The following is an 18,510-nucleotide window of genomic DNA, read 5'->3' on the forward strand; positions in this document are numbered from 1 at the left end:
ACTGTGGTCAGGGACAACAGGCAGGAATGCAGGTAGGACAGCGGGTGATCTGGCAGAGAGGAGAGAGGATGAGAGGGTGTGAGCGCCTACAGCAGGGAGGTACCCCCCTGCCTTTAAGAGGGCCACTCTGCAGGTTTCCGTGTGGGCACTGCTCTGCGAACACACAGGACTCCTGTGCTCATCACCCTGTCCTCTAAGAACCCTGTGGAAATAATTAAAGTGAGCCTCAGGCTGCAGCCTGCCAGCCCTGCCTGGTGCTTACTGGGGCCGAGAGCAGCAGTGGGCAATTATCTAGTCCTTGTGGAGCCCCCTCTACTCTGGAGCATTGGGGTCCCCTCAGTTCATATTCAGGACCATCGTATCAACTTTGCACAGGGCCTGGGCCCCCTCCTCTGCGCTGCTCTAAATTTATACCTCAGACCCAGGTCCTCATCCTCCTGGGATACCTTAAGAAGAAGTGAAGGGGCACCTCAGCCCAGCGCCCCTGCAGGGGGGCACCCACAGCTGACAGCTCTATGGGACTCTGTCCTGGGCTCCTTGGGGTCCTCAGTCCTCATTCAGGGTCCTTGCCTTGGCTCCAGGTAGGGCCTGGGATACCTGCGTCTGATCTGATGTACCTCTTCTCAAAGGCTCTCACCAATCTGATACCATCAGAAAAAAAGGAGGGCTCACATACACCTGACTTCCATACCTGGGCTCCCCAGCGCTGCAAGCAAGGAGGGGGGGCCCTCTCTGTTAGTCTCCTCTGTTTGTGGGTGAGTGGTATCATCACTGTTCTTTCAGGGTCCTCACCCTGACTCCTAGAAAGCCCTGGGTCTCTTCCCTCTGCAGACTCGAGGCTGTTCAATTAGTCCAACACCCTCACATCTCTGAACTCTCCAGACAAGTGAGAAGAGGGCTTCAGCTTGACAGATACTCTGGGTTTCTACTCAGAACACGGGCAGAATTTATGAGACCCTACATTTTAGAGTCGGTGTTCACCTCAGTCCTCACTCAGGTCTCTGACCTGAACTCTGCATAGGATTTAGGACTCCTCCCACCAGTAACCTGGGCAGTCCAGCCTCAGAGCAAAGCCCTCAACTCCCCGAGTCCCTAGAGGGGAAAGTCAGGGTCCTACATATATGACTACCCCTGGCTGGAGCCTCCCACAAGTGTAGGGGCGCTGCTTTGTGATGCCACCCCTAAATGGGGAGAGGCCCCCTCATTAGTATTTAGGGTCCTCACCTTCACCTCTGTTAGGACCTAGGTATCCTCCCTCTGCAAGACGGAGCTACTCCCTAGACCGAGGCCCTCCCATCCCCGAGACATCTCAGGCAGAACTCGGTTGGAGGGCTCTGTTGGGGCTTCCCAGGGCCTACAGCAGCAGCGAGACTTAGCGCAGTTTGTTACGGGCCGAGTGGTACCCCTCACTCCCCACTCAAAGTCTTCACCTTGACTCCAGGCCAGCACTGGGAATTTTCTCTTGCCCGGCCGGAGGCATGGCCCTCAGATCAAAGTTCTCACTTGCTGGAACCTCTGAAGCCGAAGTCAGGATGACTCACATCCGGCCACGACTACTCAGGGTCTCCGACAGCTGACAGCAGGGGCGGGGGTCTGTGGCACTCCAGTGTTCTGGAGCCGGCGGTCCCTAGGTCCTACATACAGAGCCCCCATCTTGGAATCTGTCAGAGCCTGGGACTCCTCCCTTTACCGAACTGTGCCCACAAGCTTCACCTCCTTGAGCTCCTGGGGGTGGGGGGGGGGGGAAGTCCGGGCCTGCTACCTATGACCGCCCCCCGGGCCTGGAGCCTCCGGGAACTGAGTGCATGGGTGCGGCTCTGTTGCCATCTCCACTCCCTCATTAGCACTCAGGCCCCGCCCCCACCCCGCCTTGACTTCACTTAGGGCCTAGGTTTCCTTCATGTACAGAATCGGGAAATTCTCTCTTAGATTAAGGCTTTCCCCCTTGAGAATTTCCAGGCAGAACTCAGCCTAACAGCTTTTCGGGAACCTTCCACGTTTGATCACAGAGGCGGGATTTGTGGGGGTCACCTGTGTTACGGGAGGGGGGAAGGGTCCCTTGGGTCCGCATTCAGGTCCTCACCTTGACTGCAGATCAGTCCTGGGAATCCGCCCTTGGCCGAACAAACGCCGTGGACAACCTTCCGGCTCCTCGCCCCCGGAGCAGAAGTGTGCGAGCCACTTCGGTTAACGGCTGCCTTGCGTGGGGTTCCAATGGCTGACGCGAGGGGCGGGGCTCTACGGGACCCCGGGGTTCAGAGGTCAGCCGCCCCTTGATCCTCCCTCGCGGTTCTCTCCGTGCCGTCTATTAGAGCCCGTGACCCCTCCCTCTGTGGTCCCGAGTCCTCCGGCCTCCAAACAAAGCCCTCACATCCCCGAGTCCCTAGTGGGGAAGGCAGGGCGTTGTTCTGACCATCTCTGCCTGACAAGAGGGGCGCCACCCTGTGAGCCTCCCTCCTTGGGAGAGAGACCTTCTCATTAGCACTGAGGTCCTCACCCTGACCCTGGTTTGTCTGGTTATGGCCAAGACCCCTTCCCTTGCAGAAGTGGGAGCTGATCCTGATAGACAAAGCCCTTCCCTCGCCGAGACCAGACAGATAGAAACGAGGAGGCTTCTCATCCCTAGAGCTCTGCTGCCTGGGGCCTCTCGTGGTTAAGAATGGGGGCAGGGGTCTGTAAAGCCCCCTCATTTGTGGGTCTAGTGATACCTCTTTCCTCACTCAGGGACCCCACCGTACTCCTGGCCAGTCCTGGGACCTGATCCTCCCTGACCCTCCAACCTGAGCTTCTCCCTCTACCGAACTGAGGCTGTTCTTCTTAGACCAAGACTTTGACCTCGCTGAGAACTATGAGACTTATAAGAGAGGATGCCCTGCCTGGGCATTCTAGGTCTGAGAGAACGTTTGGGCAGGTCTCTGAATGACCTATATTTTGCCGTGGTTGTCTCTCCAGTCCTCACTCATTTCGGGGGGTGGGGGCGTGTTCCTTTTGTCTATCTCTTGGATTAAAAGGTTCCTGGGGAATGCCACATCCCTGCAAACTCTTGAGCAGTGTACCTAATGCAAACCTTGTAGTTTCATGTCCCAGACTTGACGTGAGATGGGGAAAATGCAACATAAGGCAGGGGGCCCAGGACAGGGGTGGGCTCCCAGAGAAAAAGAATGCTAACCTGTCCTTCTCAATAGCCAGAATTAGCCTCACCTGTGACTTGTTTTAACTGATTTATAGGCATACCTCTTTTTATCGTATTTCACTTAATCATGCTTCACAGATATTCTGTTTTATTACGAATTGTAAGTTTGTGGTGACCGTGCATTGAACATGTGAATGGGCGCCGTTTTTCCAACACCATGTGTTCACGTGGGGTCCCTGGGCCACATTTTGTTAATTCTTGAAATATTTTAAACTCTTCCATTATTTTCTTAGGGTTCTCTGCTCAGTTATCTTTGTTATTATGGTAACTGTTTTGTATTTTTAAATTAAGATGTGTGCCTTTTTTTAGACACTGTCTAGTAAGTGTACAATAGGATTAACAACTTTTATAAGCACTGGGAAACCCAAAATCTCATGGGATTTACTTTATTGCAATATTCGCATTATTGCGGTGACCTAGAACCCAACTCACAGCATCTGAGATATGTGCATACTTCTAAAGGAAAGGAGCTGCCCAGGATGGTTTTGTGCTTCCCCTGACTGAGGTTGTCTGACACTGCATATAGAGATGATCCTACTGTCACTGAGCAGCATCTGTTTCTTCTCCTTATTCCTGTTCCTCCTCCTTATTCCTAACTGGCATTTACTGAGGTATTCTTCAATGCTTTGGATAGATTCCAATCCCGTTCTTTAGCCACACAGTCCTTATCTTTATCCCCAGATACATTTGAGTGTCAAGGAATACAAGCTCTGCTTTAGGCCAAGAGGAGTATAACAGTGTGAGATCTAGAGGAATTCAGACCAGGAGTCTAGTCCCAGGCCTGTCATTTACTAGTGTTACCCAGCAAGGGCTCACTGCCTGACATGCATAGAAGCCAATACTATGGCACTGGCTTTTGAGACAAAAACTTTATTCCGGGACTGCCCTGGTGGTGCAGTGGTTAAGAATCTGCCTGCCAATGCAGGGGACATGCAAGAGGGAAGAGATATGGGGATATATGTGTATGTATAGCTGATTCGCTTTGTTATAAAGCAGAAACTAACACACCATTGTAAAGCAATTATACTCCAATAAAGATGTTAAAAAAATGTGTTGAAAAAGAAAATGACACAAATGAACTTATTTACAAAACAGAAACAGACTTACAGATATCGAAAACAAACTTATGGTTACCCAAGGGGCAACGTGGGGCACGAGGGGTGGATAAATCAGGAGCTTGGGATTAACATACACACTACTATATGTAAGACAGATAACCAACGAGGACCTATTCTGTGATAACCTGTATGAGAAAAGAATCTGAAAATGAACGAATATATGTATATGTGTGACTGAATCACTTTGCTGTACACCTGAAACTAACACATTGTAAATCAACTAAACTCCAATAAAATTAAAAAAAAATACCATGTGATCCAGCAGTCCCACTCCTGTGCACATATCCAAAGAAAACCATAATTTGAAAAGGTACACGTACCCCAATGTTCACTGCAGCACTATCTACAATAGCCAAGACAGGGAAGCAACCTAAATGTCCATCGACAAAGGAATGGATAAAAACTACGTGGTACATATATACAACGGAATATTACTCAGTCATAAAAAAAGAAAGAAAGAATGCCATCTGCAGCAACATGGACGGACCTAGAGATTATCACACTAAGTGAAATAAGTCACACAGAAAGACAAATATCATATATCACTCATATGTGGAATCTAGTTTTTTAAAATGACACAAACGAACTTACTTACAAAACAGAAACAGACTTACAGATATCGAAAACAAACTTATGGTTACCAAAGGGGAAACGTGGTGGGGGCAATGGATAAATCAGGAACTTGGAATTAACATACACACTACTATATATAAGACAGATAACCAACCAGGACCTACTGTATAGCACAGGGAATTCTACTCAATATTCTGTGATAACCTATATGAGAAAAGAATCTGAAAAAGAAAGAATATATGTATATGTATAACTGACTCACTTTGCTGTACGCCTGAAACTAACACAACATTGTAAATCAACTATTCTCCAATAAAACAAACAAATAATAATAAAAAAGGAATATACACGTGTAACACCACCTCTGGGCAATCATCTCAGGCATGGGTGAAAAACCCCATCACCCTGTAAAGCAAGGTTTCCAGTCCAGGAGCAAGGTCTTTTATCTCCTGAGTCAGAGGACCCTCATTAATATCAATCAGGTTTAATAACGTTTTGCCACAGTCATCCAGTAGCCAACTCCCATTAGCCAATCCTAACAAATGTAACAGTCAGACCTAAACAAACATAGGCAAACAAATCCAAAGGCCTGGGACTTCAACCCAATCCTTTGAGTACCTCAGCATCTGTAACCTTTTGTACTGTCTCTCTGAGGGTGGCACTCTAGCCCATGATCCTAGCCTTAGGACTCTAACCTGGACTCTATCCTGACCAAAAAAAAAACTCCCCCCCCCCACCAGGCAGGACTCTAACCCACAATTCCGACGAGATTATTAGACAATTTAGGTACAGGCACATTTTAACAAGGTTACTCACCCAAAAGACGTCTGATCCAGGAGCTGTTTCTTTTCTCAAAAGTGAAAGTAGCCCGAGGAGCGTGGAGCGCCATGGCGGGGAAGCAGGAACCCAAAAGCCGACCTTCTAGACAAATTCAGTCTAGGTGGCTACTCAAGGTTGGTGCCGAGGGCCCACACTCTGCCAGGGGCTACAGTGCCTCAGGCAGGCGGTCACAAGACCTAAATCTCACCTGGGTTGCCAAAACTTACTGAACAAGGGCTCACTGCCCTGTGTGCGCAGAAGCCAACACTATGGCAACAGTTTTTGAGAAAAGAGCTTTACTGCAAGGCCGACTAACACAGGAGACAAGGCTCTCAAATCTCACCTCAATCCAGCGGTCTGGGTGAAATTTAAGGGGTTAGGGTAATTTCAAACTTGGAAGCTAATTGGCTAGTCTTGAATTAGTCCATATAAGCTACACATGCTGCTGGAGGCCAGCTTTTCCTTAACTGAAGGACTTTCACGGGCTCTCCAGGCAACATTTCTATTCTCTGAGTTCTGCAGACGGAAGGTCATCCTGGGGTCATGGGTTGCTTCTTGGAGATGTGCAGTTCTGTCTCTGTAAAATAACTCAAGGTTTGATTACTCAACACCCTATTTAAGGAGGCAAAACCAGTTTAAGCTGATCAGTTGTTTTACCTGCTGTTTCACTAGCCCCACGAACTTGAGCACATTAACCAAACAGCAAGACAAAGAAATCACAATTAACTAAAATGCTGCCTAGCAAGGACAATCATGTAACATCCACACCAGAGGATATAATACGTAATGCGCTTGTGGGAGAATCTTTCCCAGTTGGAAACAACTCAAAGCCCTTAGAATTTTTGTCATTGACCAGTATCTTCCCTACCCGCTACCCTTTCTTCTAAATAACCATGATTTCCATTTATTTAACTACCAACAAAAATCTAGAACTTGCCTACAATTTGCCAAATTACACACAACATAGAACAATTGAGTACCCTTTCAATGGCGAGGTCTCTGGCTCCCCCAACCCAGGGTAAAGATTGCCAGCCCAGTGGATTCTGGATTCTGTGAGGCCCTCCATCTGAGGGTCTGGCCGGGCTCACCACTCCCACAGTCTCATCTAGCCCACCAGGCAACCTCACTTAAAATTACTTCTCACTGAAGGCTTGGCATTTTCCTAAGGCTCCAAACTGCCTTGCCTCAGGCCATTTACACTTGATTGCTTTCAGCTCCAACTGCCCGCCCTCTTTACCCCTACATTTTACTTGTTCTGTAGGTTGTAGAGTGTATCTCACCATCTTTTTTTTTTTTATAATAGCAGCTCCTAGACTCTAAAATTCAATGGGCAGGGGCTAGATCTTGTTTTTGTGGTGGTTGTTGTTTGGGGGCTTTTGGGGTGGGTGGCAGGGGGAAGCATCCACAGTACTAGTATGAAGCCTTCCAAAGAGCTCATTCTCAATTAATGATTGGGAAATTAAAAAAGAGTAAGCATGTGGCCTAATCCATTAAAATTTAACTTATCTTATATTCCTGAATAATCTAAGCAAATCCAGGTGTATAACTTCTACTTTTACAAGAAGAAACATGAGAAGGATTTAGGCAAACCACAAATTGACGATCTTTTCCTTATTTATAGTCTTTCTTTCGGTCTTTATTGATTAAATATAAGGTACCTACCGTATACTATGCTCAGGCTTTTTTTTTTTTTTTTTTTTTTTTGCTGTACGCGGGCCTCTCACTGTTGTGGCCTCTCCCGTTGCGGAGCACAGGCTCTGGACGCGCAGGCTCAGCGGCCATGGCTCATGGGCCCAGCTGCTCCGCGGCATGTGGGATCTTCCCGGACTGGGGCATGAACCCGCGTCCCCTGCATCGGCAGGCAATTCCTACTGCAGAAATCTAAAAGAGCCCATTATGAAGGTAGACATGCTGAAGGTTGTCAACAAAATGTACAGGGAACAATTCCCTGAGACCCTAAGGAGAGCCACTGAGCACATGGATTTTAATGAGGTTCCTTACCTCCATGAGAGCTCTGGGAGGAAGTGAGTATGACGCATCATGTCACCATGCCTAAGTGACATAGCCTCAGGTCTGACAACAGGGACAGTGCTCTCTGTGGTCCCCTTCTTTCTGGGAGAGATCCTTTCATTGTCAGCCAGTGTCATCATGTTGACTCTTGTTAGGAACTGGGTACCCTTCCTCTGCTGAATGAGGCCTCCCCCATCAGTCCAAGGACTTTAAGTCCCTGAAACCATCCTCCTTCAGGCAATAAGGGATAAACTTAGCCTGAAAGCCCTGTCTATTGCCTCCCAAGGCCAATTACAGACGCGGGACTTTCTAAGGATATATGTGTGACGGGGTAGTTGGTTGCCGCACTCCTCATACAGGACTTTTACTTTGACACTGTCACGCCTGGGATTCCACTCTCTGCTCAACAGCCAGCCTAGAAACCAAGGTCCTCACCTCCCTGACACCCTGCAGGCAGAAGTCAGGGGGCACTTGACCCTGCCAGCTCTTGCCTATGCCTCCCAGACCTAACAGCAGAGGAGGGGCTAAGTGTAGCCCTGTCAGTGGTGGACTGAGTGGTCCCCATGTCCACAGACAGGGTCTTCACTACGACTCTGCACACTTCCTGGGACTCCATTCTCTGCTGATCTAAGGCTGAGGGCTCTGCTGATCCCCAAAGTCCCCACCTTCCCGCGACCTGAGTTCAAAGTGTTAGTCACAAGCAGCCAGGACTGTTCTGGACCTCAAGGGGCTGCTACAGGGGATGGGACTTTATGGGACCCTACTGCTCTGGCTGGGTCTTTCTTCAGCTTTATCACTGTCATTTCTGTGAGAGACTCACACGCTCTCCTCTACCAACCTGAGAACTCTGCCCTTAGGCAAATTTCTTATGGCCCCAAGAAGCCTGAAGAATAAGTGAGGGTACGGTTAGCCTAACAGGTCTGCCTGAGACCCTCTGTGTCTGAGAGCAGACAGGAATGGTGTCCCAGTGACCACCCCCCAATATTCTGGGGTGTTGGTCTCCTCAGTCCTCCTACACGGGGCCCTCGTCTTGGTTTCTATCTCTTGGATTAAAGCCTGCTGAGGAAATTGCACATCTCTGCAAACTCTTGAGCAGTTTTCGCTCTGCAAACCTTACAGAGAATGGGTCCCTGGCCCAGGAGTAATGTGAGATGGGGAAGCTATAGGACAAGGCAGGAGTCCCAGAACAGGTGGTGGTAGCCTGTCAGGGAAAAAAAGTACACTGATCGATTCTATCTCATCAGCCAGATGAAGATTCCCACGTCACTTCTGTTCTGATAGATTTACTTTCTACAGGGAAGAGACTGTGAGGATGATTTTGAGAGCCCCTAGTCTTTTGAGGTTATCTAACATCGCAAATGTAGGTGCTTATACTGTCACCGAATACTGTCTCTTTCATTCATTTATTTATACCTCTCAAATATCTTGGTATTCTTACTGCTCTGGCTACGTATTCCAGTCCAGTAGTTTGAGCACAAGGCCATTCTTTTTATCACCTAAGACAAAGTTTGAAGGACTGGGAAAACAACTGAAATAAAAGACACAGGGTGTGTCTCAGGGTAGGAGGAGTACAACAGTACGAGCTCTACAGTAATTTAGACCAGGAGTCTAGTCCCACCCCTGTCATTTACCAGCCTTATGAATTTTGGCACATTACCAAACTCTAACTCTATGAGCCTCAGGCTCTTCCCTGTGAAGTGAGTTTGATAAGACCAGTCTTGTAGGACTGGTGGAATATATGTGATGTATGGAAAGCATCTGTCACTGTGCCTGTCTTGTATTGAGACATTAGGGAATGGCAGTTATTACTATGATTATCTTGACCTCAGATGTTACCATCAATCCAGCTGGGATTTTTTTTTTTTTTTTACATCTAAGGGATGTCAGAGAATATGCAGCATTCTAGCTGGAAAAAATCCTCCCAATCAGCCAAAATTCTGCTTTTAACAATGAAAACGAAGGAATATGTTCTCTCCACCCCCTCTTTACCCTGCTTTTTTACTTGCTCTTCGAAGTAGAGAGTATCTCACCCTTTTCCACATAATAACAGCTTCTCTGCGAAACTGTAATTGCATGGGCAGAGGCTAGGACTTTTCTGACTAAACATCCCCAGTACAAGCACAGAGACTTCTTAAGAGCAGATGCTCAGTTAATGTTTGTGTGAAATAAGAGGCATGAACAAATCATTTGCTAGAATTTATATTCTCAAACATTCTTGAAAACCATAAGCAAATCCAGTCTATATCTTTTATTAAATTTACAAAAGAAAGACTAAATGGAGTAAGGCAAACCAAGAATTGATCAACTTTTACTTTAGCTCTCTGTCTTATCTATCTTATCTCTCCATCTAGCTACCTAGCTATCTTCTGATCCTATTTTAGGGTGGTGTTCTTTCATGTTTCCAAGGATATTCGTATCCTAAAGTGATGTTATTCTTGTTCTGGACCACAAAAGTGATTTAAGGATTTCCAATTCGCATTTCAAAAAACAAAATTCTAACTCCTAAATCTGACAAACAGCAATAAGTGTGTGATCCACGTCATTCACATACTTATATTTTGAATCGAAATAAACTTTCTGTTGAAAGCAACACCAATTAAAAATGCAGGAAAAAGTCAACAAGTTATTTAAGCATATCAGGAACACCGGTTAACAGGCTTTTCCAACCACACAGTGAAGAATGGCTGGGCTTCAGACCTCACTAGGGGTGTGAGGAGAGGCTGGACGTGGCCCTGGGACGCACACGGCAGTGGCAGTAGTGTCAGCCCTGGCTACAGCTCTGGCCTCGGCTCTCCCTTCCTCAGCTCTCAAAGCCTCTTCATAACAGACTGGAAAGGCACTGGGGGCCACACCAGTGACCTTGGCCACAAACTCCAGGACTTTCATCTTGCTGGTTGCAGCGCGGGCTCTCCGGCCCCACAGGAACTCATAGCGCGGGGGATCGCTGTGGCGCACCTGACGATACACCAGGTACTTTTCCTGCACCAGATCTTCTGTGATAAGCTTCCTGGGGTCCCCAAAGATTAAGTGCCGCCTTCCATCATAAACACCGAATTTACTCAGGAATTCCCAGATGTCCTCCTCAGAGGCGCGGTTGCCACTCAAGAGGATCACACCCAGGAGAGGCAACAGGAGCGCACTCTTCGGAAACCGCCTGCCACTGCTCCGACTGCCATCATCGCTGACATCTAGCTGGCTGACAAGGGTATAGGAGTCACCACTCGGCTTGACTTCCTTCAAGTCAAGACCAAAGAGCCGCTGAATGCGCTCAGCAGCTCTCCTGAGGATCTCGGGGAACTTCCCCTTGTACCTTTTGTTCACAAGCTTCAGCATGTCTGCCTTTATAATGGGCTCTTTCACTGTATACTTCTCCAGCAGGAAATCTATCAACATTCCCACCTGCTTGGTTAGAGGATCTCTCTGAGAGCTCTCACGGGAGGCTGAGGCCCGGGAGGAATTTTTCCTTGCCTCAACCCGGCCCTTGGCACGTACATCAGATCCTGGGCCTGAAACCCCTGCAGCACGAGAGCTAGTGGCTGGGGCTCCCTGAGGCTCCTGGCGAGTGCCAGCAGCAGGGGAGCTCGGGGGAGTACCCTGAGAAACAGAAGCGGGGGACGAGGGCGACTCGTCTATCTCTGCTGCAGTGGCCTGAGCACCCCCGAGATTCTGGGCCTCCCTCCGGGCCTGGCGGCGCTTCTCACGGGCACGCAGCTTACTCTTCTGCCCCCGAGGCATGACTATGGGCAGGGACAGCAAGCGGGGGAGTGGCCAGGAGAGCAGGTGATGCTGGAACCTGGAGGAGGGAAGGTGAGAGGGTGTGAGCACCTTCAGCAGGGAGGTACCACCCTGACTTGAAGAAGGCCGCTCCGCACGTTTCCTTGAGGGCTCTGCTCTAGGAACCACTGGGCCCTCGTTCTTGCTCAGCCTGTCCCCTGAGAACCCAGCGTAAGAAGCGACAGTGAGTGAGCCTCAGGCTACAGCCTGCCAGCCCTGCCTGTGGCTGACGGCGGTGACCACAGATCCTGGTAGGGTAGGCCCTCTCTGGGTTCCAAGGGTCCCTTTCGTTCACAAACAGGATTGTCACATCGACTCTTGGTAGGGCCGGGACCTCTTCCCTGTGCTGCTCTAAAGGAGACACCTCAAAGCTCCCTGGGGCCCACGAGAAGGAACTGAGTCATGGACACTGTCGGGGTGCACAGCGCTGACAGTGCTGTGGGGCCTGCTCTGTCCTGAACTCGTTGGTCCTCAACCATTCAGCGTCCTCATCTTGTCGATACCAAGGGTCTGGGACCCCCCACACCCCCGCTGTGCTTCTGCCCCTGGTGTGGCACCTTCAGACGAAGGATCTCATCTCCCTTAGAGATGATACACAGAAATGAGGAGCCTCCGCCTGACAACCGTGCTCTGGGCCTTCAAGGGCTGAGCAGAGGCCTGGGCAGGACTCTTTATTATTCCTTTGATTCGGTGGAAGGGGGCTGTGCTACCTTCAGTCGTCATGCACGGTCCCCACTGGGTCTCCTGGGAGGATCTGGGGGACCTGAGGACATTTCCTCACAGTAAGGCCCACAGCTCCCTGAGACCGAACGGTGGACGTGAGGATGGCCTTACCTGGCCACAGCGTCCCTAGCGTCCAGAGGCTGAAGCTGCAGCAGGCACGCTGAGGCCCTATAACGCGGGCTCCTCCCTCACGGTGCCCATTTCTCACTCAGGGGAGGGTCTACGGTTCCTCCCTCTGCTGACCCATCACACCAAGATGCTTACTTCCCTGTGAGTTCCGACTGGGGAACGGATGGGCACTTCTGCCTGACATCTGTGCCCGGGGGCGCCTCGGAACGACAATGCAGAGGGACTCAGCGGGGTCCCCGCTGGCATGGGGGTGGAGTTCCCCACAGTCCTCAGCATCTTCTCCGTGAGTCCTGGCAAACCCCGGAAATCCTCCCTCCGCTGACCTGAGTTCGCCTGCATTACCTTAAGATTCTCACCTTCCTGAGATCCCCGAGATGAAAGAAAGGGTGGGCCCCTTCCGTTCACCCCCGTCCATGCCCTCCCTGGGTTGGTAGCAGGGGCTGGACCCCGCGGGACCCCACTGTTCCGGCGTCGTTGGCCTCTTTCGCCCTCACTCTGACGGCATCTACTCTCCTCCCTCAGCCCACCTGAGTCTTCGGGCCTCAGATCAAGGCCCACATCTGCCTGGCTCCCTGGGGCTGGAAGTGAGGGGTGACACATCAGGCTACCTCTTACCTGGGGTTTCCCAGGGCCGAGGGGGGCGGAGTTTGTGGGCCCCCACTGCTTTGGGTGGGTGTTCATCTACATCATCCCTCAGTGTCCTCACCCTGACGCACAGCAGGACTTGGACATCCTCTGTGTCTTGACTTGAAGTCTATCCCCTCGTACTAAGGCCCCCCAACTCCCCGAGACCCACTAGAAAGAAAATTTTCTTGTCTCTCTACCTACAACGGTGTGTGGACTTGCAATGCTGACAGGCAGGCAGAGATTCTGTGGCCCTCACTATTGTGGCGTAGGTGGTCCCCTCAATTCTCAGGCTCCTCTCCTTGGTTCCTGGCATTACCGGGAAATCCTCCGGCTGCTGACCTCAGCCCATACTCCCATCCACGAGCTTCCTCACCTCCCTGCCATGGTCCGGGAAAAAGGGAGTGATATTCATCAGGTCACCAGGCCTGAGTCTCCCTCCCAGGTCTGAGAGTAGGGATGAGATTCTATGTGGTTCACTTCTTTCTGGGTGGGGTTCCCTCATCTTCACTCGGTGTTACCACCCTGACTCTTGTTAGGAACCAGGCTCCTTCCCTAGGTTGAATGAGGCCTCTCTCATTAGACCCAAACCCTGACGTCCCTGAGACCACCCTTGGAGGAACTGAGAGGGCAATTCAGCCTGAGAGCTCGAAACCTGGCTTCCCAGGGCGAAGGCAGAGGTGGCACTGTGTGTGGTCTCCTCTGTTCTGGGGGAGTCGGTTGTCTCCTTCCTCACATAGAATTTGTGCCTTGACATCGATCATGGCCTGGGACTCCTCTTCTTCTGCTGAACCGGGCAGCCAGCCCTTAAACCAAGGCCCTCATCGCCCTCAGACCCCACAGGCAGAAGTTAGGGGGCACCTGAGCCTGCCAGCTCTGCCCTGGGCCTCCCGGGGCTAACGGTAGGGGCGGCATTAGAGGCAGCTCTCTCCACTGTGTAAGGAGCAGTCTCCATTTCCTCACTCAGGAGCTTCACCTTGACTCTGCACCCTGCCTGAGACTTTGCCCTCTGCTGACGTGCGCCCGTGACTGTCAGAAAAGGTCCTCATCTTCCTGGGACCCGAGCTTACACTCAGACTGAGCCTCATTCCGCCAAAGCTGATCTGGGGCTCGGCTATGCCTGCTAACAGCAAGGGTGGGACTCTCCGACCCCACTGTTCTGGAGTTGGTGGCTCCCTCAGTCCTCATTCAGGACTCTGGCGTCCAGTCCGGGTAGGGTTTGGGATTCCTCCCTCCACTGACACGAATCTGCATGCCTCAGACCGAAGCTCTCACCTCCTTGAGTAGCTACAAGACAAGTCGGGGGCTCCACGTCCCGGCTACCTTATCTGGGGACTCCCAGATCTGAGAGCAGGGCTGCTGATTTGTGCAGTTCCCTGTTTTCACGAGAGGTCTGCTTACTGGCACGGATGGTCCTACCTCTGCTTCTTTCAGGGCCAAGTCTCCTCCCTAAGCTTAATGGGGTGGCCTTATCTATCTATCTATCTATCCATCCATCCATCCATCCATCCATCCATCCACCCACCCAACTACCTGTTTTTTTCCATTTCACACCCATTACGCATTGACTTTGTAACTGGTCGTTTGTACCCCTTAACTGTCCTCACCTAATTTCTCTCCTCCCCCCAACCACATTTGTTCTCTGTTATCTATAACTGTTTCTCTTCTGTTGTTTGTTCATTTGTTTTGTTTTTCAGCTTCCACATGTAAGTGAAATCATACGGTATTTGTTTTTCTCGGTCTGACTTATTTCACTTAGCGTACATAACACCCTCTAGGTCCATGCCCCTGCCCTTTCTTTTTGGCCGCACCGTGTGGCCTTGTGGGATCTTAGTTCCCCCACCAGGGATCGAAGGTGCGCCCCCTGCAGTGGAAGCGAGGAGTCTTAACCACTGGACCAACAGGGAAGTCCTGCCCCCTTTGCATAAAGGCCTTTCTCTACCCGAACGTCCCCTAGCCCCCCAACCCCACTTCCCACCCCAGGCAGAAATGAGGGCTTCTCTCAGCCTGAATTACTCTAGAGCATCGCACGAGTGAAGGCGGGAGGGGGCTCCGTGCAGTCACGCCTTTCGGAAGGAGGGACCCTCGTTAGCTCGGAAGGTCCCACTTTTCACCTGCTGGGGACAAGACTACACCCTTTGCCTAAGAAGCCGCCCCCTCTAGACAAAGGCCCTCCACTCCCTGAGGCCCTCCACACGGCAACTCCAACAGGACTCCTCTGGCACATAGGTCACATCAGGGTCTCACGCTGCTGATGGCAGGCAGGGCCGGGAGGCGGGGGGTCACCTTTGTTATGGGGGGAGGGGGGAGGGGGGAGGGAAGGTCCCTTCAGGCTACATTCAGGTCCTCACCGTGGCTCCGGACAAGTCCTCAAAACCCACACTCGGCCGAACAAACCAACGCCACGGCGGACGGTCGGGCTCCTCGCTTCCAAAGCGGAAGTCGGGGCGAGCCACATCCGGCCCTGCGTGGGGTCTCCGAGGGCTGACGGCAGGGGCGGGACTCTGCAGGGACGCCCACTGTTCAGGGGTCAGCGTCCCTGCGTCCTGCCGGTGCCGTCTATCAGAGCCCGGGACCCCTCCCTCTATGGTCCCGGGTCCTCCAGCCTCCGAACCAAGCCCTCACCTCCCCGAGGCCCTAGCGGGGGGAAGTCAGGGCGCTGCTCGGACCATCTCTGCCTGACAAGACGGGCGCCACCCTGTGAGCCTCCCTGCTTGGGGGAGAGACCCCCTCATTGGCACTAAGGGTCCTCACCTTGACTCTGGTTATGGCTAACACGTCCCCCTCTGCAGAGCTGGAGTCCGGCCCTGCTAGATGAGGCCCTTCCCTCCCTGACATCACACGGGTGGAATGAGGGGATGACTCAGCGGTAGCTCTTCTGGGTCTCCCAGGGCTAAGAAGTGTACAGAATTCTATTTGGCCCCCTCTGCTTTTGGGGGTCCCCTCATAACACTCAGCATCGTCACATGAATTCTTGTTAGGGCTCAGGTCTCTATCGCTCTCTCTACAAAACTGAGGCCAACCCCATTGGACAGAGACCCTCACCTCACTGAGACTTTCCAGGCTGAAATCAACCTGACATCTATGGCCAGAGCTTCCTGGGGCTGACAGCATCAGAGATGTTTCCGCGGCCTCCTTTATGCTGATCAGTCCTGTAACTCCACTCTCTGCTCTCCTGAAGCTGCTTGTCTTACATCAAGGTCCTACTCTCCTAAGAATTCCAAGTTGAAAGTCAGGGGTGATCCTCATACGACCATAGTCCATTGGGGCCTCCAAGAACAGGCAGCAGGGATGCAACTCTATAGGACCTCACTGTTCTGGCTGGGTCCTTCCATGATTCCTCACTCAACATGCTCACTACATCTAACAGAGCCTGGCACTCCTCCTTCTACGGAACTGAGCTCACTCTCCTTCGTCTTTGGATAACTCCTATATTCAGGGGTGACGGTCTCCTCAGTCCTCATTCATGGGGCTTCTTATATCTGCTTCTGTCTCTTGATGAAAGGCTTCCTGGGAAACGCATACTCCTACAAACACTTGACCAGTTACCCTATTGCAAATCTTGGGAGAACAGGGGTCTCTGTCCCGAAAGTGATGTAAGACTAGGAAAATGCAGCACAAATTAAGGAACTCAGGACAGATGTTATGCTGTCAGAGAAAAAAAGCTGATATATTCCTTCTCTTCACCAGCCAGACTTAGGGTAGTTCTAAAATATTTACTTTCTGCATAGAAGGATAGAGCCAGATAATCTTGTAAGCCCCCGATCATCTGAGAGGGCATCTGATTTTGCACATGCAGATGACCATATTGTTACTGAGCATTATCTCGTTCTCTCCTTTATTCATATCTCCCATTTATTTCGGTATTCGTCCTGCTGTGGGTATGTATTCCAATCCAGTGTTCTGGTCACAGAGTCCTTCTTTTCATCACTCAAGATACATTTTGAAGTGGCAGAAGACAGCGAATTAACTGACTCATGATCAGCCTCAGGCTGGGAGGAGTGGAATGGCGCGAGCTCGGGACAAATTCAGACCAGAGGTCCGGTCCCTGCCATGTGACTTAGTAGCCGTGTGAACTCAGGTCCATCACCAAGCTCTGGGAGCCTCAAGTGAAGTGGCTTTGTTAAGCCCTATTTTGCAGGGCTAGTGGCATGCAGGTAATGTATAAAGCACCTGGCACAGCGCCTGGACCACATTGAGACCATACACAATGTCTGTTTCTACCATGATTATGATTATTTGGTCCACAGACGATGCCACCCACCCTGAAGGAATTTTTAAATCCAGGAGATATCAGAGAATATGTGGCATTCTAGGACATGGAACACCAAATCAGTCCAAAATGCTGTATACAAAGAATCTTCAATTTCCTCAATAAATCAAATATGAAAATTATATTTTCATTCCAACTGAATGAAATTCAAATATGCTAGAATTTGCTTCCAAGACTAACTCTTTCTGCCTTCCAAGCTGCCCTTTCATCTAAGCTAAACAACCCCTATTGTCACTAACTTCACCGTTACCGAAAATCTACACCTCTCGTAGACTTTGCGGAATTACAACCAACAAAAAACCTGAATGCGAAGGCCCTTTTAATAGAATGGGCTCTGACTCCTTGTCCCCCAGCAAAGAGTATCAGCCCACTGGCTTCTGAGTTTCCAGTTTCAGACTCCTGTCACCTTTATCTCAAAGACACTCCTTGGAGGTGATGCGCATAAAACACCTAGGTTGTGTACTGTGTTCACCTGCACTGGGACAGGAGCACGGGGCACGTTCCATCCCTGCCCCGGGTGGAGATTTCTCTCTGGTTTACTCGTGATTTCAAAGTAACTGTTAAGGGCAGTTTTCCATTCCAGGCTTAAGTCTCTTAACTCTGAGACCCACCATCTGAGGGTCTGGCCCCTGTCCAGTGTTTCCACAGCCTCGCTGGCTGGCTCACCATACGGCCTAACTTAAAATTATCTCCCACTGCAGGACTTTTATTGTCCTAAAGTCTCAAAGTGCCTTGCATCAGGACATTTACACTAGACTCCTCATGAGGAACCCCTCAACCCCCACTTCTTACCCCTTATCTTTAGATCTTTGTTCACCAGCTGCTTTATAGGAATGCTGCTCTTAGACTCTAGAATTCTACAGGCAGGGGTTGGGTCTATGTTTCTTAGCATCCCCAGTACCATCCAAAAGCCTTCTGAAGAGCAGACGCTAAGTTGATATTTGAACAATTAAAGATCAGGGCTTCCCTGGTGGCACAGTGGTTAAGAATCCGCCTGCCAATGCAGGGGACACGGGTTCGAGCCCTGGTCCGGGAAGAGCCCACATACCGCGGAGCAACTAAGCCCGTGCACCACAGCTACTGAGCCTGCGCTCTAGATCCCGTGAGCCACAACTACTGAAGCCCACGTGCCACAACTACTGAAGCCCACGTGCCTAGAGCCCGTGCTCTGCAACAAGAGAACCCACCGCAGTAAGAAGCCCGTGCACCGCAATGAAGAGTAGACCCACTCGCCGCAACTAAAGAAAGCCCTTGCAGCAACGAAGACCCAACAC

At 50.7% G+C, this 18,510-nt stretch overlaps 1 protein-coding gene across 1 annotated transcript; it reads right to left on the bottom strand.

Moving 5' to 3' along the window:
* Positions 1 to 7: 7 nt before the first annotated feature.
* LOC308609465 (melanoma-associated antigen B1-like) lies at positions 8 to 12,754 on the bottom strand (the record flags this gene model as incomplete). Its single annotated transcript, XM_081223120.1, has 5 exons — positions 8 to 49; positions 1,691 to 1,725; positions 2,084 to 2,238; positions 10,457 to 11,506; positions 12,696 to 12,754. 5 exons carry the CDS (start codon positions 12,752 to 12,754, stop codon positions 8 to 10), a joined length of 1,341 nt encoding a protein of 446 aa, XP_081079246.1.
* Between the last annotated feature and the right edge of the window lie 5,756 nt (positions 12,755 to 18,510).

This window comes from Mesoplodon bidens (assembly GCF_964165515.1).
Source record: "Mesoplodon bidens genome assembly, chromosome: X".
Classification (NCBI taxonomy): domain Eukaryota; kingdom Metazoa; phylum Chordata; class Mammalia; order Artiodactyla; family Ziphiidae; genus Mesoplodon; species Mesoplodon bidens.